At 44.7% G+C, this 25,989-nt stretch overlaps 1 protein-coding gene across 6 annotated transcripts in view; it reads left to right on the forward strand.

Moving 5' to 3' along the window:
• Positions 1-1,076: 1,076 nt before the first annotated feature.
• The window catches only part of IRAG1 (inositol 1,4,5-triphosphate receptor associated 1), a 136,218-nt gene continuing 111,305 nt past the window's right edge, over positions 1,077-25,989 (forward strand). For 2 of the 6 annotated variants that reach the window (XM_041729792.1, XM_041729793.1), the window contains exon 1: positions 10,911-11,375. In XM_041729792.1, coding sequence (XP_041585726.1) covers positions 11,237-11,375 — 139 coding nt within the window. In that variant the 5' untranslated portion in view covers positions 10,911-11,236. Of the gene's footprint in view, positions 1,222-10,906; positions 11,376-25,989 lie in introns of those variants that run through there. The other 4 variants (XM_041729795.1, XM_041729796.1, XM_041729794.1 and 1 more) reach the window with 3 other exon arrangements.

A 25,989-nucleotide genomic window follows, 5' to 3' on the forward strand; every position in this document is an offset into this window, starting at 1 on the left:
CGGAATTTATTTTAAAAGATTAAATTAAATTAATTAATTCATTTTAGAGAGAGAGATGGGGGGAGGTGCAGAGGGAGAGAATCTCAAGCAGACTCCCCACTGAGCACAGAGCCTGATGCAGGGCTTAGTGGGACAACCCTAAGATCATGACCTGAAGTGAAATCAAGAGTTGGATGCTTCACCAACTAAACAGCCCAGGCACTCCAAGAGTGGAATTATTCTTCAGCAATGGGTTGAAGGAAGGAGCATGGCCTTGGAATGCCAGGTCCAGCTCTTTCATAGACCAGCTTGCCTGATCATGGACAAGGCACTCCATCTCTCTAGGCTTCATTTTCTTACTGGAAAATGCAGATTGGATATTTTTGGAGATTAGGTTTTGAGAATGAGTGATGTATAGAAATTGCTGTGTATAGTACCTGGTTCAAAGTAAGTCTTACGAGACATGATCTAACTCATAATCGAAAAGAATCACTCTGCCTGCTTTGTGGGTGGGGTGGGGGGAGGAGGCAGGAGAGCAGTTAGAAGTCAGCTGCTTTGATGTCACAGTAAGAAGTCATGGCCACCTAGACAAGGTGGTAGTGGTAAAAGTAGTAAAAAACGGTCAGATTCTGGGTGTATTTTGTTTGGTTTTGTTTTGTTTTAATAATAAATTTATTTTTTATTGGTGTTCAATTTGCCAACATACAGAATAACACCCAGTGCTCATCCCATCAAGTGCCCACCTCAGTGCCCGCCACCCAGTCACCCCCACCCCCCGCCCTCCTCCCCTTCCACCACCCCTAGTTCGTTTCCCAGATTTAGGAGTCTTCCATGTTCTGTCTCCCTTTCTGATATTTCCCACTCATTTTTTCTCCTTTCCCCTTTATTCCCTTTCACTATTATTTATATTCCCCAAATGAATGAGACCATATAATGTTTGTCCTTCTCCGATTGACTTATTTCACTCAGCATAATACCCTCCAGTTCCATCCACGTCGAAGTAAATGGTGGGTATTTGTCGTTTCTAATGGCTGAGTAATCTGGGTGTATTTTGAAGGCAGAGCCAAGATGAATTCCCTGTGGGGTGTGTGGGGAGCAGCAAGTGGGGAATCATGAATGATTTCTGTTTTGAGCTTCAGCAACTTGAAGGATGGACTTGCCATTTACTGAGATGGAAAAGGCGGAGAGAAGAGCAGGCTGGGTGGCGTAACCTGGAGAAGTCTATGAGACACCCAAGAAGAGGTATTGAGCCGACAGCTGGATGTATGGGGCTGGGGGGCAGCGGGGAGAAGTCTGGGCTAACATAAACATTTAAAAGTCTTCAGATTATAGATAATATTTAAAGTCATGAGCTTGGACAAAATACCCTTGGGACCGAGTGCAGGGAGAAGAGAATCCAGGTCTGAGAAGGAAGCCCTGGAGCAGCTCAGTGTCATGCTTCAAGGAGGTGAGGGGGAACAAATGCATCCCCCCCGCCCGCCTTCCTCCTCCTCATCTTTCTTCTTCTTTTATGGTTATGAAAGGGAACTGTTCTATTTAATTCAGTTAGTCTTCGCTTGAGCAAAGCTGCTTACAAAACTTATTTTGGGTTTGCTCAAAAAGCGATATATGTTCTCTACAACTTCAAAGTCTTTTAAAAAGGAAAAACACCCAACTCTGGGCTGTGGAAGAAGGCCTCGCTCGTGGTGCAGTCATCGAACCAGCAAGTCCAGTGCATCTGGAGATTAAGTTTCTCTCAGGATTAGTGAAATCAAGCTTTTGTTAGCATTAATTTAATGGTGGAATGTCAACTTGAAAACCTCAAAAATCCCTTTCTGCTTCACATCTCTTCCCCTTTTTCAACCAAAAGAAAAACTATGTAAGGCCAGAAGGGAGAATCTGAGAAAGGTTTGAGTCTTCCGTTGGTGAGATAAACAATCTGTTGTGTCATGGCACCAGCACAGAAATCCTATGTTTGAAGAACAGACTGAGATGACAGTGTTTCTCAGGATAGTTTAGGAAAGGGCAAGATAGGGGAAGATCAGTTTTGTGATATAGATCTGGGAGTTTCAGTGGACCATGGGTTTTTTTATGAGTCATGTAATGACATGGTAGTTCCTGGAGCCAATACAATTGTGGGCTGAATTCAAAGCAATGTGGTGTTCTGGCCATTTGAAATCAGAATCCCTTAAATAAAGAGACTACTGGCTGGATGACACTAACAGTCCCCCATACTGTTCAGGACTTTGTATTGTGGGACAGACTTTGAAAAAGTTTGTATTGTTTAGTGACAAGAGGGACCAGCATGGGATAAGAGTTTAAACAAATAACAGTTTTCTGGCCTCAGCTGTCACTGTCTTTGGATATTGAAGGGCTTCCAGGGTATGAGAGAGATTGGTTCTGCAGTTCTCCATAGGGCACAAGAGGAAGCAAAGGAGGGAGAGTTACACAGATCTTTTTATTGTGTGTGTGTGTGGTTTTTTTAAAGATTTTATTCATTTATTCATGAGAGACACACAGAGAAAGAGAGAGAGAGAGAGAGAGAGAGGCAGACGGAGAAGCAGGCTCCATGCAGGGAGCCCAATGTGGGACTCAATCCAGGGACTCCAGGATTACGCCTGGAGCCAAAGGCAGACACTTAACTGCTGAGCCACCCAGGCGTCCCTCTTGATATTGTTGGATAAATAAATAAATGGGCTGCCACATAAAGTAATGAGCTCTCTCTCCTTCGAGGATTTCAAGTAGGAGGTGAATAATCAATAGTCAGGAATGCTATAGAGAAAATACTCTTAGGTGGAGGCTTAGAAGGTCTATAAATCCCATGAAAGCACATGTCAAATGATATGGACATGTTCCATGGCTTTTATTAGATCCTCAGAGTTATGGGACCCTAAAAAGTTTAAGAAGGTCTGTCATAGCAAATACCTTTAAGCAGGGTGGGTGTAAGACTGGTTGAACTCTGTGGTGTTCTTAGACTAAGTTCAGTGGTTCTAACTAGCTCCCCATTCTCTGGCAGAGTGGTCTGGGGAGAAGAACATTGATTTAAGAGTTAGATAGAACTTGGTTTAAATTCTAGCTCAGCTACCTTCTACCTTTGTGATCCTGGGCCAGTGGCTTAACTTCTCTTAACCTCAGTTTCTTCATTTGTAAAATAGGATGAAAGCTTTCTCACAGGCCATTGAATGACATAACACAGGTCACTCAACACAGATTTTGGTTCCTAGTGGGGGCTTGGTACATGTGTGGTCTTTTCTTCACGTCTTGTACATGACATCTTTTGTTGCCTGTCCCACCCACAGCCTCTGAGGAGGGACACCATAATTTATCACATGGCCTCAGCTATCACCACTGGATCAGACTAGGAAAGGAAAAAAGGAAAGAGGAGAAGGGGGAGGGAGCAGATGTGTAGAGAGAAGGAGAAAGAGGGAGGGAGAGAATCACATGGTATGTGGGAGACAGAGGAATACAGACATTCAGACAGAAAAGGGGCCTCAAGTTCTGATGGCTCTGGGTGTACTTCCTTTCCTGGGTTCTGTGGGGACTCAGTTATCATTGGCACAAGCCCCCTTTGCACTGAGCCAGCCAGAAAGGGTTTCCGTTCTTTGAAACTTAAAGAATCCTACCCTTACCCCATCTGTTCTGCCATTAAATCTGCTCACACATTGGCCCAGACTGAAATTCCTTTGTTTTCCTCTACTTTCCCCGTTCTACTCAGGACTTGAGGCCCAGCTGAATTTCCTACTTCTCCCACAAAGCCCTTTCTGAGCAACCCAGGCCCCAGCTGCCTCTCCTCCCCCTGAGCTGCTTCTTTGGTGGGTATATGTGAGCTTGGGGTGCAGGGGAGCCCAGAGGAGGGGACAGACTCATCCAGACTTCTCCAGAGAGCAGTGCTGCCTTCTCGGAAGTCCTCCCCTGACCACCTTCCCTATATGGTACTTCTAAGGTCATCCTGGTATCACAGTCCATCCTTACCAACTTCTGCCCTCCCTCTTCTTACACACTCATGTGATCACATGGTTGCCGAGTGAGTGAATAACTGAGCATCGCCTTCACATCCAAACCCTGCAACTAACCCCTGCATATTGGCTTCTGACCCCATCAGTCTATATGCAAGGCTCTCTTAAATCCTAATAGCTTGCTTACAATCTTCACCTGTGACTTCAAGCTCTCCTGGAGATCCATATTTCTAAGATATATGCTATAGTTGGTACCCCTCTCAAGCAGCAATCCTGCATTTCTAACCATTTTCTGGGCATCTCCACCTGCACATCCCAGAATCATCTCAAACTGAACTCATGTCTTCTTTAAGAAGTACACTCCTGCTCCTCACTTCCCTGTCATGCTAACATTCGCTCTACCTGTCCCAGGATGAAGACTTAAGTATACTATCCCTGCTTAGAACCCCCCTGGGGCTCCCAGCCATCATACAGGTAGATTCAAACTCTGAATAAGCCCAGGGGCTTATGGCTCCTTCTGAGTCTAACCTACTCAGCCAGCTGCATGATGGAGCTGCTGCCCCTGTACTCCTGAGCACTTTTCCACTGCCATGCTTAGGCCCACATTACTTCTTCCTCTGGGAACACCCTTCCCAACCACTCTCTACCTCTTGAAACTTTGACCTCTTAAAACCTTGACCTTGCCTCAAATGCCAACTCCTCTAGAAAGCAAACCTTCATGAAGCCCCCGCTTCTTCTTCCTTGGAAAACCTGCAGCGCTTGGCTTAAGTTCAAAGACCCCCAACCTAGCCCATCCATGTTCTCCCTTATAGAACAGTTTTACTAATAACATCTTGTGCAAGTGTACGAACAGATAGTTTGCAAACCACTTTCACATACCTTCTATCATAAGTGTTACTTCCTTTCTCGAGTCTTATACCATCAGCTCCTAGAGGGCAGGAGTCATGTTTTGCTTCCCTCAGTCCAAGGCACAAGGTATGTGAGCAATGTACTTCCTTGAAAAAAATGGGTAAATCATGCTCTTGAGGCAGAATGGGGAAAGGAGATGACAATTTTTCCAGCACTTGTTCCCTCTAGGACTGGCCCAAAGCAAAGTCAGGATACCAAGACACTTTCTTTCCCCAGCCTACCCCAGGACCACTTGAGGGTTCTTATTTTATTCATGGGTTACCATCCCTTATTGTCATTAGTTACCTGACACTCATATTGTCTCAGATTTAGCCAGTGAGAGCTCCTTCAGGTGGCCCCCTGTCCTTTGACATGTCACCACTACCAGTAAGGACCAGCAGTCCTTACTATTTGGCACAATCAGATGTTCTAGGCTCATCTCACACTTTCTCTATCCCAGCCCTGTAAGTCCTCATTTCTCCAAGAAGTCCTAGATCCTTTAACTGGAGAAGAATATTTGTAAACCAAAATCTGTGAACAAAGTGTGACCATTGCAACTGGAGCATGTGATTTCTGGGCCCTCTCAGTGGACAGGGCTAGGAAAGATATGTATGTTATGCATACATGTCTGTCTGTCTATATATATAAATACATGTGTTTGCATACACACGCCCACCCCCTTATTTATCTAGCCCTTTCCTTTCTCTCCCCCTTATCTACTTGCCAGTCTGGTTCATTCCAGTACCTATGGTTCCAGTCCAGCATGCGTGGTTTATTTGTTTTTCCCTCCTTTCTGTGTTTGTAGCTCCCTCCCCTCACAAGTGAGAAACTTGATTCTCATTATTAACAACATATTTACTGATATGCTCAATCCTGGAATATGCAGGAAGTATGTTCAGAATTGCTAATCCATATGAAAAATAAATCTACTCAATATTTGTTTATAGTTCTTGTTAGCCTGAAGGCATTTAGTCCAAAAGCTGTGTACAAAAGTTACCCGAGGTAGTTCCTTTCTAACCCCTTCTCTCCACAGACTGAATCATCTGCTTGGCTCCGTATCTCATTTCTGTATATGTCACACCTGGTTCTTCAGGTGTGGAGCCTCTGGGGGGCACCAGAGCAGTAGAGCCCCCTTCTCTGTGGGTCTTCTCCCTGGGCTGAGGCCACCCCCTTCCACCTTCATTAGGCTCCCCTTCTCCCTCCTCTTGCCAGTTTCAGAAATGTCCTCACTCATGCCTCTCCTATTCTTTTTTCAGCTAAGATTTATTCCTTTTTAAGGAGTCTTTTGCTATCATTTCAATGTAATCCTGGGAGGGAGAAGAGACACCTTATGTTCCCCTTCTGCTGTCTTGAGCCCAACCCCCTGAGGACTCAGGAAGACCTGGCTTTACAAATTGTGAAACGTGGGCATGCTCCCTGACACCTCTTTGTGTGTCTCAGATTCCTCATCTAGGATTATGAGGATGAGAAGTCTCACATCATATGGATTTAGTGAGGACTGAACTAGACCTTACATGTAAGGTGGCTGACAATGCCTGGCACCGTGTACAGCAAATGACACATGTCATTGTCAACCGATTGACACCTGGATGCAATTCCCACTGATTGGCCACTTATTTGTTTGCTTTCTTATCCCAGACCTACTAAGCCCTGGGCATAGCACAGAGTCCCTGAGCATAAAAGGGGCAGAGAAGTCTCAGTTCCCAGTGCGGTCAACCCAGCTTTCAAGCCCTAAGTTGGCAATGTTTTTGGCAAGATGCTGCTTCTCCAGGCTTGGCTTCCTTCAGTCCCAGGATGAGCTTTTGGCCTGGGACTGTTAAACTTCTTCCCTGGCCCAGAGTCAAATGGTCTGTTGGGAGAGCTACCCCCAGCTGTGGGCCAGTGTGCCTCCACTGGGCCACTGCTTTTATACCAAGGACACATGATTGTCTCTGATGGGAATGAGTGATGAGCTGAAGATTTTGGTAGAGTGAGGCCAAATCCCTGTGTGGCTCCAGGAACGAGGATAAAAATAGCCCAAGTAATTGCTCATGCTCTTTTAAGGATTTAAAGTCAGCTTTCAGGCAAGCTGTGAAGCTCCATGACCAGGACAGCAAGGGACACGGTTCCTTTTTTAGAGGTTTTGGTCAGCGCTCCCTGTGTACGTACTGCTGGCTCCTGGGCTCCTGTGATGCTATTCCCACTTGAGTAAGGGGGTCACCTTCACTAGTTCACACCCCATGAGGGCAGGGGTGGGTCTGAGGTGTCACTACCCAGGAATGGGTCTGAGGTGTCCCTAGTATGAGTCTGGCACACTAAAGGTGCTCAATAAAAAATTTTAAATGAATATATGAGCTATGAGAAAGCTGTATTTTAAAAATAGCCTTAAGAATAAGTTTTGTAGTTGAGTCAATAGTAATGTACCAATGCCAACTTCCAGGTTTACATATTGTACAACGGCCTGTAAGATGTCACCACTGGGGGAAGCTGGGTAAAGGGTACATGGGACTCTTTGTACTATTTTTGCAACTTCCTGTGTATCTGTAATTATTCCAAAATAAAAAATAAAAGCAACAAAAATAACCTTTAGTTAGGTTTGTGTAAATGCTCTTTGACACTTGGAGGAAGCAGTGCTGGAAAATGAATTGATTAAATCCTTGTTCATAGCAATGCTTTTGTTTCATTATTATTTTTGAATGTCAACTTATGATTTATTCATATGATTCAAAATTATGAATGTATAAATGAAGTCTACAGGAGTGCCTGGGTGGCTCAGTCAGTTAAGTGTCTGCTTTTGGCTAAGGTCATGGTATCAGGGTCCTAGGAGCCTCACATCTGGCTTCCTGCTCAGTTGGGGGGAGGTCTGCTTCCCTCCCCCTCCCTCTGCCTGCCACTCCCCCTGCTTGTTGTCTCTCTCTGTCAAATAAATAAATAAAATATTTTTAAAAAATGAGATCTACAGTGGATACTCTCTGTCTCAGCCACCCCATTTTCCTCCCCCTTGGCAACTATTGTTAATGTTATTTGTTTCTTGTGCTAATTTTCACAAGATTTTGTACACATATACACCTATGTACTTGTGATATGTATGTGTAAATGTAATTGTGGATGTGTATATTTATATACTGTTCTGTTATCTTACTTGTACCAGTTAACCATATCTTAGAGGCTTTTTGTATCACTATCCAAAGAGCTTCCTTATCATCTGTTATGGCTGTACCACATCACTTTTTTTTTTTTTTTTTAAGAGAGGGAGCAGGGAAGGGCAGAGGGAGAGGGAAAAAGAATCTTAAGCAAGCTCCATGCTCAGCAAGGAGCCCTACATGGGGCTTGATCTCATGACCCTGAGATCATGACCTGAATTGAAATCAAGAGTCGAATGCTTAACTAACTGAGCTGTCCAGGTGCCCCTGTGCCCCAACATCTGTTATGGTTCCCCACTGATGGACATTCACATTGTTTCCAATCATTTTGCTTTTATAGACAAAGCTATAATGAGTAATCCTGTTTATTTGTCACTTCCCAAGTGTGGGACTGTGTTTGTAGAATAAATTCCTAGAGGTGGAATTGGGTCAAAGGATCCGAGCCTTATAGTCTTTTTTTTTTTTAAATTAATTAATTTTTTATTGGTGTTCAATTTACCAACATCCAGAATAACACCCAGCAAGCCTTATAGTCTTGAGAAGGCTAAATCATCTCCTATAGAGCTTGTTCCATATTACACACCCACCAGTAATGTGTTTTATGAAGTGCTTGTACTAATTCACTGATTTTGAAAGTTATTTGGTGACTCCTTTGTGAGGCTGGTGAAAGCTACAGACCTGGATCCAAGAGAACACAAATCATACAGTGTTGCATATATAATTTCAATTGGCTCAGAAACTCCTGAGGGCTATCCAGGAACCCCAGTTTAAGACACTCTGGCTGAGGGGGGAAAGAGCTTTAGCGCGAACCCACCTAAGTTCGCCCCTTAACTCTACCATTTCTCAGCTGTGGAATGTCAGGCAAGAGGTTTCACCTCTTCGTGTCTCGGTTTCCTTTTGGAAGGAAAGGTACAACAATCTTATTTCTTGGGCACTTGTGAGGTTACATTCATGCTTTCATGCAGAGCATCTAACGTAGAGGTTGGACTATAGCAAGTGCTCAATATATGGTCTGTGTGCACTCCCACACCTTGCTCCCACACACCTCATGTGTACACAATGCCTTTCATCGCATTTCGGCCTCAGTTTCTTTTTTTTTTTTTAAGATTTTATTTATTTATTCAGGAGAGACACACAGAGAGAGGCAGAGACATAGGCAGAGAGAGAAGCAGGCTGCCTGTGGGGAGCCCGATGTGGGACTCGGTCCCAGACCCCAGAAACATACCCTGAGCCAAAGGCAGGCGCTCAACCACTAAGCCACTCAGGCATCTCATAACCTCAGTTTCTAGTTGTCTCTGGTATAACTGCTGCTAGAGTCACAAGATCAACCCTTGGAGCATCATTCCCCAAAGTGGACTCCTTGGACCGACTGCATAAGGATCACCTGAAAGCCTTAATTAAAATGTAGATTCTTTGGTCCCACTGTAGATACATGGAATTAGAATTTTTTTAACAGACTTTTTTTTTTAAAGATTTTATATATTTATTCATGAGAGACAGAGAGAGGGGCAGAGATACAGGTAGAGGGAGAAGCAGGCTCCATGCAGGGAGCCTGACTTGGGACTTGATCCCAGGTCTCCAGGATCATGCCCTGGGCTAAAGGCAGGCACTAAACCGCTGAGCCACCTGGGCTGCCCGAATTAGAACTTTTGGAAGAGGGGTCCTAGTTGCTTCACGCATGAGGATTCTCATACACAATGAGGTTAGAGAAACAGTTTGATAAATTCCTTCTAGTACTTATACCTGAAATTCTGTTAGTTACCACGATGTGGCTTTGTCAGTGGGAGCCTGTACACAGCAAATGGATGGATTTAGACACCTGAGAAAAAAGCAGGACTAGATCCTGGGAGACTCTCTTCTGGTTCCATCTACAAAAATATTATTATTTATGGGTGTAATAGCACAAAATATTCTCATCAGGAGTCTTTCTCATAACCTCCAGGGAGACCAGGACTAGATGCTCATGGAACAGGTTGAGATGCAGGCCCAGGGTGTCAGGTTTGGTGAAAAAAGCCTGCCATGAATGAGGAAGGCTGACCCATGGCCAGAAGCTGGGAATAGGACTGTATACAGCCCGGGAGTTGTCACCAGGAGGGCTTGAGGGCACAAGTTTTGAAGCACCAATCCCTATAACTCTCAGAACTGGTAGATGTCTGGGGTGGCAAGTGATGGTCCAGGTCTAGAGTTGCCAGATTAAACAAATAAAAATTCATGACATGCAGTCCAATTAGAATTTCAGATTATATATATATGTGTGTGTGTGTATACACACACATACATACATGTATATGTACATATGTACATATATTTAGTATAAATATGTCCTGTACAATATTTGGGACATACTTACACTACAAAAGCTATGTGTTGTTTATTTGAAATTCAGATTTAAGTGAGTGTCTTGTATTTTATCTGGCAACCCTACCTAGGGCTTCTCTGAGCTGCCTCTAACCTCAGAAGAGGGCCAGAGCCCCCATGTGACTTTGGCCCAAGGTGGGCACTGCACCCAAGGTGGGTGAGGAGCAAGTAGGGTCAGCATATGGACTTCCAGGACAGAGACAGCCTGTCCTTGCCTGTGTCTGGGCAGGGGCAGGAAGTGGATTTGTGCCAAGCAGCGTGACAAGATGCTGGCACCGTGCTAAGCCTTCACTGTGGTCTCCTTTAGCCCTCCTGCAACTCTGTGAGTTAGGTGTTATCGCTGTTATCCCCGTCCTAGAGATGAGGAGCCCGGAGCTCCACAATGTGAAGACCACAGGACTGCTGAGTGCAGGAGCAGGGATTGAAGCCCCTGGGGCTGCTGCCAGGTCTGGGATTAGCTGAACCTCCTAGGCCCTTCTCTCTGGTAATCCCACGGGTTTAAGGTGGGAGTAGCCCCCACCCGTGGATCCCCAGGGCAGGAAGTGTTCCCAGTTTCTCCTGGCCCAGGGCCAGGGTCTTGTCCAGCCTCACATGCTTGCTGGGGATTCCAGGCTGGGAGGCGGATCTGCAGAGTTCCTTTGGTCCCCGTCTGGCCAGGACAGTCCCCAGCAGCACAGGCTGCCCATGGGCACTGCCATCCACTGTGTGGGTGCCCATGGGAGGCACTCAGGGCTGGCCGCTGCCTCGCAGGCCCAGCCTTCCCTGAACCCCGGGGCTGGCCTGGGTAGCTTCCCCTGCCGTTAGCGTTAGCCCCCTGAGTGGGGCCAGAGGGGGCTCCCTGAGGAGCTCCAGGCTCCAAGTCCCAGCCCCTCTAGGAGGAGGCGGTGGCCGAGGCTCAGCAGCCAGAGGCTTCTCAGCTCGGAGCTCCAGAGCCAGATGTAACATTGACCTTAAATGGTAAAAGCTCCCCAGAGTGAAGAGAGGCTGGCCGGAGGAGGAAAAGGGAATAACTCAGTTTTAGGTAAGTCATTGCTATATCTAAGAATAACCTGCTCTTCAGCTGGGACGCAAGGGACCCATCTCCTCCTTAAAGGTACAGGGTGCTGGGATGGGGGCACTTGAGTTTAACTTTCAGGGGAATTGGCTTTATTGGGTGCCATTTCAGCTGAGTATTTTTATTGTTGCTGTTATGATTTTTAAGTAAGAAGTGAATCTTGCCAGTCCTAACTTAACTAAACCGTGCTCTGTCTGCTGCTGCTTGGGAAGCGTGCACAGGCTAGGGTGAAAATGTGGGTTCCGACTGGAGAGCCCACCCCCAGATTTCCTGTGGGTCTCTCTGGGGAACATGGGTCCCAGCTTATGTAAGCCCTTGTGCAGGGCTTCCACCACCACCCTCGCCCGCTACCCTTTTTCCAGTTTGCCTCTGTGCTTACTTGTACCTCCCTCTGCCACCTCCCCCTGCAGCCCTGTGCTGTACTCTCCCATCCACTTAGGACCCTGTGTGGGCCCAGCTCTATCTCTGTCCTTGACCTTGTCCCTGTTTCTGTCCCTGCCCCTCCTGTCCTATGTTCTGGTTGCAGCCCCTGCTTTCATCTCTGTCTCCATCTCTCCTTCTGTGTTCAGCTTTGTCCCCTGTGCCATTTCCCTCCTCCCTGGAGGGGGTACCTATGCCCAACCTGTGCCCCTAGCCCTGCTCACCTCCAGGAGCTTGGTGTCAAAGCTAAATGGGACTCAGACTGGCTTTCTTCAAAGGAAAGGCCAGGGGACAGAGACCAGAGAAGGGCCTAGCTGTCTTGCTCCCTCCTGCCCAGGAAATGCTCGGGAAAGCCTGGAGATGCTCTGCAGTTTGAGTTAACATAGTGAAGGATCTGGGACCCGTGGTCAGTGCTCCTGCCTCCTAGAGTTCGGCAGCTGGTGTCCTCTTAACACTCTTCAGGCTACTTTGTGGGTCCAGGGGGGGTAGGGGGGTAAAGCCCATGGACTTGTCGGAGATGAGTCTCCTGCAGGGGAAGGGGGAAGCTTCCCAGGACTCTTCAGCTGGAAGCACTTAGGGAGTCAGAGTTCGCTAAGGGTTCTATCATCCCCACCAGGGGGCAATGACACGCTGGTGAGATAGGTGGGGTTAGCTCCCCTGTGAACTTACCAGGCACTTTTCTGGGGAGGAAACACAGGTTAAGTAACTTGCTTAAGGTCAGACTGCTAAGGAAGAGCAGGGCTAGAACTTGAACCCAAGTCTGACTCTAACGGCAGAGTCAGCTAGTTGTGAAGCCTTAAATAGCTTCTTGTGATTTCGGACTAAATGGACAATACAGTTATCATCATCATGTTTGGTTATCTTGATGCAGTGGTGTGTGTGTGTGTGTGTGTGTGTGTGTGTGTCAGTGTGTCTGTGTTGGGGGTGACTGTATTCATAGCTAATGTAACATTCTCTATGCTTGTAGTAAGTAGGACATTCCTACATACTCTCAAAGGTCATCTGGGAGATGTAATCAGGTACTAATGGCCACAACATGATCAAAGATCCATAAACATGGATGAAAAAAAAAGCAAACACATCATTCTTAATGTACATCAAACACTGTTCTAAGCACGTTCTGTATAGTAATTCACCGTCCACAACTCTCTAGGGTATGGATTGTTATTGTCCTCATCTCATAAATAGGGAGATTTTAGCATGGAGAGGTCACATAGCTGGTAAGAGGTGGTGCTGGCATTTGAACCCAGGCAGCCTGTCTCTGGAGGCTCTGCTCCTACCCAACATGCTCTGTTCGTCTCCAGTTGGTACCACTTCGAGAAGATAGTGGAGGAAGCACCAACTGTCTTCCAGTGCTCTGCCTAAGGCTTTCCATGCATGGTTTCTTGTGTTCTCCTCAGTAATGAGATGAGGGTGGTATCTTTACCCAATTTTACAGGGAAGACACTAGGACTAGGGGATGTAAAATGACTTCTCCAAGGTCACCCAGCCACCAAATGTCAGAGGAGGGAATTCAGTATCTTGGATGAGGATAGTTAACGCCTTCTGCTTGGCACTGATTGACAGGAGGACCAGTGGGCTGGCTCATAGCTTCAGGGTGAGGGCTTCTAAGTTTCTGTGAGAGGAAGCTGGATGCCTTGCCTGATGGGCTGAACTATACGTACCAGTCCCCGCTTCTCAAATGGCCCTGCCTCTTTTTCTCAAGTCTTGGTAAGGAAGATAGATGACTGCAGCTCACACCTCCAGCAGGAGGGGAGACTGAGTGCTGTGAGAGCAGAGACCTTGTCTCATTCTCCACTGTGTGTCCTGCATCCAGAATGATGCTGGGAGGTATTGAGTGTTCAGGATCAATTTGTTTTCATTATGAAGAAATGAACATAATGCTCACAAAGTGTGTTGCAGTTAAGCGGGGCCCTGGTTTATTGTGTATATATACCTGATGTTCAGATTCGTTTAGTCTGGCATGGTGGGGGTCTCAAGTTAGCCATCTTCTCTCACCCTACCACCTCTTCTGGGTAGTCCCATGGAGCCACTGGGCTGCCTCTCAGCCATTCTATCTGTGGCTCAGCAGTCATCTGAGGGGTTCTGACCAAGGAGGAGCAGAAACCTGGATGGGTGGGGAGGAGAGATTTTGCCCCTGCTACTTGGGGAGCTCTTTGAATTAGTGGGAGGGAGATAGAGAGCTGAGTTCTTGTGTAGTAAATGTAAAAATTGATATAAATTGAGTCCTACTTGAGATCCTTGGGCCAGGATCTGTGCTAGAATGTTATTTCACTTAATCCTTGCGATAGAGATGAGGCCACTGTGGTAGAAAGAGGTATAGCAATGTGCCCAAGGCCATGCAGCTGGTAGGTGGTGAGCGGGGATTCCAGCTCAGGCCGCTTAGATCCAAAGCGGGGACTTCCTGTGCTAGATGCCACATCTCCGGGAAGTTATCAAGTGCCATAGTCCAAATGCTGGAAAAGTCCAAAAAAGGGGGAAAGGGATATTGTGTTTGCCCTATAAACCCTGGAGGTCAGAGCCTGAGGTTCAGGGGACAGCTCAGGGCAGCCTAGCTAGATGGGATACAAAGGCAACAGAAGCCTGTGACTTTAGACAAGCCCTGCCTCCTGTGTAAGAGCCTTATCCAGAGGAGAAGGAAAGCAGGTGACAGCCAGTAGGCCAGAGAATCTCCCTCCCAGTGGGCCACAACTGTAAAAAACAATTTTCAAAGGCTGGGCTTAATCAGTTCTGGTTACTTTCCTTCTAGGACTTTTTTTACATATATTTTTTACTCAACTTCTTTTCCTAGTAATAAAAGTAATATGCATTCTGTGCTAGGGTTTCTTATAAAATATAGAAATAAGTATAAATAAGAAATTCAGAAGTAAATAAGAAGAAATTAAAAATCCCTCCAGAATCCTACTTAATACTACAGTGTGTTTCTTTCTCTATATTTCTCTGTATTTTATAAAACTAAGGTCTTACTATATGTGGTTTTATAGTCTGTTTACAAAAAATTTTTAAAGAGATTTTATTTATTTGAGAGAGCACACGCGCACAAGCCCAAGGGCAGGGTGGTGTGGAGGGACAGAGTAAAAGGGAGAAGGGGACTCCTGGCTGAGCAGCGAGCCTGCCAATGAGGGTTTTAATCAGATGTTTAACTAACTGAGCCACCCAGGTGCCCCTGATTTAAAATTTTTAAAGACTTAATTTTTTAGGGCATTTTAAGGCTCACAACAGAAAGGAAGATACAGAGATTTCCCACATACCCCCCACTTCAACATGTGCAGCCTCCCCCATTAGCAACAACCCCTACCAGAGTAGTTCATTTGTTACAACTGGTGAACCTACCCTGACACATAATTACGATCCCAAGTCCATGGTTTATCATGGGGCTCATTCTTGGTGTTGTTCAATCTCTAGATTTAGGCAAATGTATAAGGACATGTCTCCATTATAGTATCATGCAGAGTAGCTTCCATTGCCCTAAAGATCCCCTGTGTTCCAGCTATGAACCCAACTCCTAGCAACCACTGATCTTTTCACTTTCTCCATAGTTTGGCCTTTTCCAGAATGTCAGAGAGTTGGAATCAAACAGTATGTGGCCTTTTCAGACTGGCTTCTTCCACTTAGCAACATGCATTTGAGTCTCCTCTACGTCTTTTTTTTTTTCTCTATGTCTTTTCATGGCTTGATAACTCTTTTTTTTTTTTTTTTAGCACTGGATAATATTATGCTGCTCTTCGTGTACTATGGTTTATCCACTCTTACTGAAGGATGTTTTAGTCTGATTTTTCTTTTTTTTTTTTTAAGGTTGTATTTATTTATTCATGAGACAGAGAGAGAGAGAGACAGAGACAGAGACAGAGAGAGAGATGCAGAGGGAGAAGCAGGCTCCATGCAGGGTGCCCAACGTGGGACTCAATCCCGGGACTCTCCCAGGGTCACACCCTGGGCCGAAGGCAGGCGCTAAACAGCTGAGCCACCCAGGGATCCCTTTTTTTCCTTTTATTTATTTTTATTTTATTTTTTTTTCCTTTTATTTATTTTTAAAAAAGATTTTATTTATTCATTCACGAGAGACACAGATAGAGACAGAGAGAAAGAGAGACAGAGACAGAGAGAGAGAGGCAGAGACACAGGCAGAGGGAGAAGCAGGCTCCATGCAGGGAGCCGATGCAGGACTTGGTCCCAGGACTCCAGGATCACGCCCTGGGCTAGGGGCAGGCGCTAAACTGCTGAGCCACCCAAAGATCCCCCCCTTTTTTCCCTTTTAACTGGACATTCTGCATGATCATTTTTCCATCTCGTTAAAGATACTTCAAAACACGACGTTTCAATGGTTGTATAATACAGAATATTAGCTGTGCCACGGTTTAATCATTGTTCCTCTCATTGGGCATGTAGAAATGTGGCTTTTCTTGGAAACTCATGTGTGTCGTTTGAAAACTCAGCCCTCAGAGGCAGACTTGCACAGTGGGGCCCAAGGTGTGGCTTATTCTGCAAGATGGTTTTAAGTGGGGTACTGACTCAGCCTGGAACACACGAACTCGCATCACAAGAAGGTTATTCCCTTGTCGGTTATTTTTAGTCCTTCCACAGAGAAGAAAGCCTTGATCTGAGGTAGCCTGGGAATGAGGAAGGCTTACAGGACTAAAACCAGAAGTCCTAGGCCACTCAGGACAAGTTGTTCACAAACTTGAACTGGCTGTGCCTTCGACATCTTTCAGACCCTGGCTTGTCTCTCTTCTTGACAAAAAGAGAGCAATCCTTAGGCCCAGAGCTTTTGTCAGGCAATAGCTAGTATTTAGTAAGTGTTTTCACTTAATTTATTTTTATAACTCCTCTCTTTGTGGTATAAGTGGCACTGAGTTTTTCATTTATGGTAGGGATATAAAGTTTCCTTTTTGGATAAATATAATGACAAGTGTAGATAATACTTATTGAGCACTTACTTTATGCCAGGTACTTTTTTTTTTTTAAAGATTTATTTATTTATTCATTCATGAGAGACACACACACACACAGAGAGAGAGAGAGAGAGAGAGAGAGAGAGAGGCAGAGACACAGGCAGAGGGAGAAGCAGGCTCCCCATAGGGAGCCCAATGCAGGACTTGATCCCGGATCCTGGGATCATGCCCTGAGCTGAAGGCAGGTGCTCAATCGCTGAGTCACCCAGGTGTCCCTGTGCTAGGTGTTCTAAGGCTTTACTGGAAGTACTTCATTTAGTCTACACAGAAACCCCCTGAAGTATGATTATGATTATCCCTGTTATACAGATTAAGAAACTGAGGCAAAGAGAGGGCAAGGAACTTATCCAGCAACACAAAGCTGGTAAATGACAGAGTTGGGATTTCAACCCTGGTTTTCTAGCTCATTGCTAAGGCAAGTTAAAAGAATAGTAAAAAAAAAAAAAAAGTAAGTCAATGAATATATAGGTGGCACATGGATGTGGCAGGAAAATATGAAGGTGGTGTGCAGATGACTCAAGTCTAGGAAGCACTGGCTTGGAGGGAATCAGGTTCTATGAGTAGGGGCATCAGTGGATGCAGGATGTGGGGGATGAGATCATACACTGCTCACAGCAGGGCTGTAGGCTGGCATGGGGTGCAGAGGGCACGGTGGCTGCCCTGACAAGGGACACACAGAACCACACGGAGTTCTGCCAAAGACAGGCTAAATGGGAGGATATTTCCAGAAAGCCTAAGGTCCTAGTTCATTAGAAGGAGAGAAAGCCAGAGGGCACCCTTGATGTTGCTACTACACGTGTGGTTAAAACAGTGCTGGCCCCCAGTCAGGAGGTAGGATCAGCGTTGACCATGTCTTCCCTCATTATCATAGTGAGAGATATCACCTCCAGCTAGAAGTAGCACTGTGTTCTGGTAGAAAGTGCAGCCCCTGGAGTGACTGTGTGGCTCTACCACTGGCCAGCTGTCCACCTTGGCTGCACCTAATCTTGCTGGGCTTCAGTTTCTTCTCCGGTGAGATGGAGATAACGATGGTGCTTTGCAGGGGTAAGTCCCTTAGCCAGGGTCTGTTCTTAGCACCTGGTAAACATTAGCTATTATTGTAGCTATAGCTTCTGTGTTTCCTCTTTCAGAGATCCCATCAGAGATATTTCTGTATGGGGTATGAGGCTCAGAATGTCCATAATTCTGGGTCCTATTCTCACCTCTGTTAACGTCACAAGGACAGTAACAGACTTACTCTCTAGATGACTGGCCTTTGGCACCTGGTGGGGTCTCTAAGGACGCCCAGTGAAAACACTTCTTCCTTCACTTAAGCTGTGAGTCTCATGGAGAATCTAACATCTCCCTATGGCTGATAAGGCTGGTATTGAAGAATAGGGCTTATATTGGCAGGCAAGTAGACTTTCTTTTTATTGTCATTTTAAAGACATTTAATTCCAGTTTAATTAACGTATAGTGTTATATTAATTTCAGGTGTACAAGTGACTCAATAATTCTATCCATTACTCAGTGCTCATCATGATAAGTGTACTCTTAATCCCCATCACCGATTTCACCCATACCCCTCCCCTCCTCCCCTTTGGTGACCACCAGTTTGTTCTCTATAGTTAAGAATCTGTTTCTTGGTTTGTCTCTTTTTTTCTTTTTTGGTTGTTTTGTTTCTTAAATTCCATATTTGAGTGGAATCCTATGGTATTTGTCTTTCTCTGACTGACTTATTTACCTTAGCATTATTCTCTCTTGATCCATCCATCTTACTATACATGGTAAGATTTCATTCTTTTTTATGGCTAACATTCCATTATATATATAAATTTATATATCTATTAAATTTATATATTTATTAAATTAAAAAATATTTTTTACATCTTCTTTATCCATTCATCAGTTAATGGACACTGGGCTGCTTCTATAATTTGGCTATTGTAAATAATGCTGCAATAAACATAGGGGTGCATATATCTCTTCGAATTAGTGCTTTCGTATTCTTTGAGTAAATGCCCAGTTGTGGATCATATGGTAATTGTGTTTTTTAATTTTGGCGGAATCTCCATGCTATTCTCCAGAGTGGCTGCACTAGTTTGCACTCCCACCAACAGGGCATGAAGGTTCCTATTGCTCCACATCCTCGCCAACACTTGATGTTTCTTGAGGTTTTGATTTTAGCCACTCTGACAGGTGTGACGTGATATTTCATTGTGGGTTTGATTTGCATTTCCCTGATGTTGAACATCCTTTTGCATGTCTGTTGGCCATCTGTATGTCTTCTTTGGAGAAATGTCTGTTCATGTCTTCTGCTCATTTTTAAATTGGATTATTTGGGGTTTTCTGGTGTTGAGTTGTATAAATTCTTTATATATTTTGGATGCTAACCCTTCATTGAATATGTCATTTGAAAATATCTTCTCCCACTCAGTAGATTGCCTTTCAGTTTTGTCAATTGTTTCCTTCATTGTACATAGAATTTTTATTTTGACGAAGTCCCAATAGTTTCATTTCCCTTGCTGCTTTGGCCAATGTCATAAAAATTATGACCTGTACTCTCTTCTAGGATTTTTATGGTTTCAGGTTTCACATTTAGGTCTTTAATCTACCTTGAGTTTATTGTTGTGTATGATGTTATAAGTGGTTCAGTTCCATTTTTTTCTGTTTTTAAAAATTCAATTTAGTTAACATATACTGTATTATTAATTTCAAGGGTAGAATTTAGTGATTAATCAGTTTTATATAACACCCAGTGCTCATTACATCAGTGCCCTCCTTAATGTCCATCTTCAGGTATCCCTTCCCCTAGGTGCATCTGTTTTGTTTCTTAAATTCCACATTTGAGTGAAATTATATGTTGTCTTTCTCTGACTGACTTATTTTGCTTAGCATAATACCCCGTAGTTCCATCCACATTGTTGCAAAGGCAAGATTTCATTCTTTTTGATGGCTGAGTAATATCCCATTTGCATGTGGCTGTCTAGTTTTTCCAACACCATTTATTGAAGAGACTGTCTTTTTCCCATTCCATATTCTTGCCTTCTTTGTTAAAGGTTAATTGACAAGTAGGCTTTCTAAAGTTGAGTTAAGCCAATTTACCCCATCCCTATGGAGTGCCCTCTAGAGGAAGCAGGCCCCCTTAAATCAGGAGCAAGGAGGAGCAGAGTAGAAACTGTGGGTAGCAGAACCTCCTGCAGGCAGCATATTCCCAAGAGAAAGGGACGAGGAAAGGGCTGAGCTAGTCAGTTGACCCTTGTTAGAACTCACTATCAGATAGCTATTCCCCTGGCCAGAGGAGGTGGGGGGGGGGGGATCTTCCTGGACAAATGAAACAATCATCTAGAAGAAGAAGCATTATGCCCCTAACAGTACCACAGTGAGGGCCTAGCCCAAGCCCTGTTGCAAAGCTGGTCTCTCAAGTGGTGTACATCTGGCAGATGTATCACATCCTAGTGACAGGCAAGGAGCTTTCAGGTTACAGGGGTTGCCACATAGTCCTAAGAGTGCGGGAACCCCAGCTCCTCCCTTTTCTGCCTGATGGAACCCCATCCTTTCTCTTTGCAAGTTGCCCAGTGGTCATCTGTTTGAAAAGCAGTCTTTCTGCGGACAAGACAAGCACCCAACTAGAAGTGTGTGCTGTGAATTTGGTTTTGTGCAAGTTCCATTTTGGCAGCTCCAGTCAGGAAGCAAATGACCTCCTAACACCCCTTCCTCTGGGATACTTCATATAGATAATGAAAGGAGGGGTTCGGAACAACCATTGTTTGAGCATGCTGTTCATGCCAGGCATTTTATATATACTACCTCATTAAACTCAGATCACAGCCATCCAAGGGAGATATTTGTGAGCAAATGACTCAAGCCACGTATTCAAGACAACTAAAAGGAAATAGTAAGTAAAGAAAGGGGAGCCAAATAAAACTATCAGATCTCTAATTCGCAGCAACTTCTATCTGTCTGGCTCATATATCCGGGCCATAGGGCAGAGTGAGAATATCCAACCCCTGTCCCTACTCGTATAGTTGGAGCCCAGGAGGTCCTGACACTGCTGCTCAGAGCAGACGCCCTGAGCTTTGGGGCAAGAGTCTGGGCAGCTACTCTACTGCATCTGCTCTGCTTTGTATCTCTCTTTTGTCTTCTTTCAGTACGTGACAATCTTGATGAGGTCTCATAACCTTGTCTATGAGCAAGCCTCTTCTTGTAGGAAAATACAAGTCTAGAATCTCTATTGCAAGAAATGCCGTGTCCTACACTATGAGTCTTGAGTCACTCTCTGACTCACCAAGGCTTGTGCCCTAAAAGATCACGGATCCTGCCATGGTCACCCAGTCTGCCTCAGAGGCAATGTGGGGTAGTGGTTGGGACCACAGTTTCTCAAATCAAATGACTTGAATCAAGTCTCAGCCTTGCAACTTACCGTCTGACCTTGGGCAAATGATCTAACCTCTTCTGTCTTCCTCTCCTGATGTATAAAATAGGGCTGATATGACCACAATATATCTTGCTCAAAGACTTGTTATGAAGATGAAATGGATTGGTGTATTTAAATAACTCATCTGTGTATAAGTACTCAACAAATAGTAACTATTATTCAAGGCCAGGCTAATGTTGAACATGTGGACTCCTCTATTTTGTGACCCCAAATGATTGGGTTTTTAAAGGGCTTTCCTGTCATGATATTTTCGACCTGTTTGGGGCTTGGTTCCCTTGTATAAATAATATAATGTATTCCTGGGCTTTTTACCTCAGACATCTTTCCTGTAACCCAGCTGAGGTCCAACTGGTCCCTATTGTAGTTTAGAAGGTGATGGTGACAGGGAAATACAGATCAAAACCACAATGAGATACCACCTCACACCAGTGAGAATGGGGAAAATTAACAAGGCAGGAAACCACAAATGTTGGAGAGGATGCGGAGAAAAGGGAACCCTCCTGCACTGTTGGTGGGAATGTGAACTGGTGCAGCCACTCTGGAAAACTGTGTGGAGGTTCCTCAAAGAGTTAAAAATAGACCTGCCCTACGACCCAGCAATTGCACTGTTGGGGATTTACCCCAAAGATACAGATGCAATGAAACGCCGGGACACCTGCACCCCAATGTTTCTAGCAGCAATGTCCACAATAGCCAAACTGTGGAAGGAGCCTCGGTGTCCATTGAAAGATGAATGGATAAAGAAGATGTGGTTTATGTATACAATGGGATATTACTCAGCCATTAGAAATAATGAATACCCACCATTTGCTTCAACGTGGATGGAACTGGAAGGTATTATGCTGAGTGAAGTAAGTCAATCGGAGAAGGACAAACATTATATGTTCTCATTCATTTGGGGAATATAAATAATAGTGAAAAGGAATATAAGGGAAGGGAGAAGAAATGTGTGGGAAATATCAAGGGAGACAGAACATAAAGACTCCTAACTCTGGGAAACAAACTAGGGGTGGTGGAAGGGGAGGAGGGCGGGGGGTGGGGGTGAATAGGTGATGGGCACTGAGAGGGGCACTTGACGGGATGAGCACTGGGTGTTATTCTGTATGTTGGTAAATTGAACACCAATAAAAAATAAATTTATAAAAAAAAAAGAAGTTGATGGTGATGAGGTAAGATATTGTCAGGAGGAACCTAGATGGCTGGATTACAAGAGGACTCCCTAAGGAGTATCATCATGGGGATGTTCCAAGGTCCTGGGCCTATCTGTAAGCCTAGTCAGTGGCCTGGAGTTATTGTTCACATGGAAACTGACCCATGATAATCAAACTCATAAGAGACTGAAGTATATAATTCTGAATTTTTGTGTGCTAATATATGGTAAGAGATAACTCTTTCCAGTGCCAAGACCTGGAAGATGAAGATTTTGCTCAGAAGGTAGAAAATTCTGTTTCACCTAGGTTATAATCTGGCCTAATAGCCCTCTCTGCCTATAACAGAGAGACTTCCCAGAGCACAGGAGGAGTTTCTCCCCCTGGAAGCCTTAGAGAAGTATTTCTCTTTATAGTCCCCTTTCATTTTGTAGAAAGATGGGGTTTGCTGGAAGGTAGTTCAGAGAATCAAAGGAAAAAGTAGACAGCTAGGTCTCAGGAAGATAATCCCTACGGCAGTACTGCAGACCTGAAAACAGGAACTTGCCAACTTTTTTTCTAGAGCAGAGGTCTTCTCTAGGACAAAGGCTTTTTTTTTTTTTTTTAAGATTTTATTTATTTATTCATGAGAAACACACACAGAGAGAGAGGGAGCAGAGACACAAGCAGAGGGAGAAGCAGGCTTCATGCCGGGAGCCCGATGTGGGATTCGATCCGGGTTTCCAGGATCATGCCCTGGGCCGAAGGCGGCGCTAAACCACTGAGTCCCCAAGGGCTGCCCTAGGACAAAGGCTGTTTGTTTGATGGTTCATCTCATTAATTAAAAAAAATTGTTTTAGCATGCACCTCCAATTTATGTGCATTTCTTTATTTTAAATCATATTCACGAGCTACATTAATATGCTAGTTATTTTATAAAACACATAAAAATGAAAAATTTAAAGGCTGACAAAGGTGAAATTATATATGAAAACCATGCTTTGTTTTTTTAAACAGTGCCACCAGCTTTCCTTAAAAGAGTATTCCTTAGTGAGAGTTCATTATGTTTTAACATCTCAGCACTTTGGATAACCCCTAGCTTCAATGACTGTCATGGTAAATGATATACTGTAACAGTCAGTCTCCCAGCAAGGAACCAAATCCAACTCAACTGGCTCAAGAGACTTCAATAGAAGGACTATTTATAAAGGATGATGCCCAGGCACCCCAAAATAAGCAACAGCAAGAGGCTGTTACCAGAAAGAGAAAAAATAGTGAGACCAGAATCCAGTGACATGGGGAGCCAGAGAAGAAGGTCCTTCCAGAATGAGCTGTAGTTAAGGAGGGATACAGCCATGCCAGAGATGTAGTGCTGAAGCAAGAAAGAATAGGAAAGAAAATGCCCCAACCTTTCTCTCCTCCCACCTTCTGCTGGCCCATTGACCAATCTCAGGTAGCAAGCATGAAAGCCCAAGATACATCCTGCATGTGTCATCTGGAAGCACAGGGCACAGAATGGATGGGTTGGGGGCAGGGAGAAAGGGAGGTCAGGAGAAGGATAACCAGCTCATACAGCTGTAGAAGGGCATCATTACTTACTGAATTGTGAGTAAAATTATAAGCAAAATTTTCAGTTTGAATCACCAGTTTGCAAAAAATGTTTGAGAGTTGCTTTTGGTGTTAGTAGTTTTGGTAGTATCTTCATTCCGCATTTTTTGCGGGAGCCTTTTAAGCCACTTGCCCATTTTTATGATGGTTGGTTTGGTTAAACCTAGATAAACATATTTCACTAACTCATTTACTTGGGCACATACAAATTGTGTCATACTTCACTGAAAGCAAATGTATACATGAGGGTATAGAGTTTCTCCTGTTCTTTCAGGGTGTCTTACAAACTGGGCATGACAGTGACCTTTCAACACAGGGACTGAATGAAGGCACCATTGTTGATCTTTTAATACTAAGAAAGTAGAAATTCCAGTTGTTTTCCCATCCCACAGGACTATCTTGCTCATTCCCTGGGCACTCATACTCCACTCTGAAGACCACTCTAGGGCACAGTCCTTGGCTTGGCCAGGGTCCAGTGACCCTTAGTCTCTGTCCATGTTCTTGGGAGAGAGAGCCCGATAGACCCAGCTTGGGCCAGCCGTGGTCAGGCAACAGGATCATCAAGCACAGATGCGGCCATCTGTACCAAGAGATGGGGAACCATCCCTTGTATATAGGGATTCCTCCTAGGGAAGGGGAAATTGCCAAAAGCAAAAGTCTTTCCAAAGGATGTTGTCACCTGCCAACTCATAATTGTCTTCCTGTCCTGCCATCTGGGATCTCAGTAAAGCTTCTCTCTCTCTCATACAGAGAGAAAGAGAGAGGCAGAGACACAGGCAGAGGGAGAAGCAGGCTCCATGCGCCGGGAGCCTGACATGGGATTCGATCCCAGGTCTCCAGGATCGCGCCCTGGGCCAAAGGCAGGCGCCAAACCGCTGCGCCACCCAGGGATCCCAGCTCTCTCTCTTTTTAAGATTTGATTTATTTATTTGAGAGAGGGAAACAGAGCTCATGCATGGGGGAAGGGGAAGAGGGAGAGGAAGACTCCCCACTGATTAGGGAGCCAGATATAGGGCTTGATCTCAGAATCCTGGGATCATGACCTGAGCCGAAGGCAGACACTTGACTCACTGAGCCACCCAGGCACTGTCCCCACTCTGATCAAGCCTCTTAACCCTTCAGCCACATTTATAGACAATTTCTTGGGTTACTTCCACAGATAACTAATCGTATCCCTTGAATATGGTGTTTTACAGGGTTGTATAGGAAGGCAGCCTCATTTCCTTGCTGTTGTCCCTTGCTGATGTACAATTTCGACAGGTGTGGGGTTTACAGGGCCTTACATTAAGAGAGCCAGATGGTTCTTTGGTCAGCTAGGCCCAGCAGAGAAAGAAGGATGTAGGGATGGGGCTCAAGGATATGGGACATGAGACCCAGAAACACTTGGCAAGTTGTCCCTGTCTCATGACTCTTCAGTCTGTATAACACAAAAGTTGCTCAGACACACAAAGAAAGCAAGCCTGCCTTTTTAGTGTCCTGGAAGGAAAGATTACACTTGTTGAAATCTGCAGGGGGCTTATTTGGCTTGACAATAACAAGAGTGATAATAACGTACTTATTATCAGTTACTATAACAGCTATCATTTGTTGAACACCAGATATATACTGTGTTAAGTGCTTTATGTATATTCTCTCATGTTTTTGTAGCACCCTGTGAGATAGGTAATAATATTATCTCCATTTTGCTAATAAGAAAACCAAAGTTTTCTGAGGTTCATTCATTAACTCAGGATTTCAGTGGAAGGTGGCAAGGTCAAGACTCCATTGCCCTTGGTGCAAAGTGTGTGCAGCCCATCAGCAGATGGGATCTCACACTTGGAACTTTCAGGACAGGAAGAGGTAGAGGCTGCACCAGTAAGAACTTTAAAAAGGTTAGGTCATCATGGATTTATAGAGAAGTATTAAGGTAAGCAAGAACCATGGCAAGTTTATAGCAGGTTGTTGGTGGATACAGAGTGAGTGAATGAATGAATAAACACTCCTAGGTTTGAAGACAGTGAATGTCTTCCAATATCCATTCCTGGTGCTGAAATGAAGACAACATAGAAGCAAGGGTTCTCAAGTTCTAGGCTTCGCTCTGCTACCAACTCATTTTGTGCCCTTGAGCAAATCACTTCTTCCTTCTGAGG

This window comes from Vulpes lagopus, chromosome 15 (genome assembly GCF_018345385.1).
Source record: "Vulpes lagopus strain Blue_001 chromosome 15, ASM1834538v1, whole genome shotgun sequence".
Lineage (NCBI taxonomy): Eukaryota > Metazoa > Chordata > Mammalia > Carnivora > Canidae > Vulpes > Vulpes lagopus.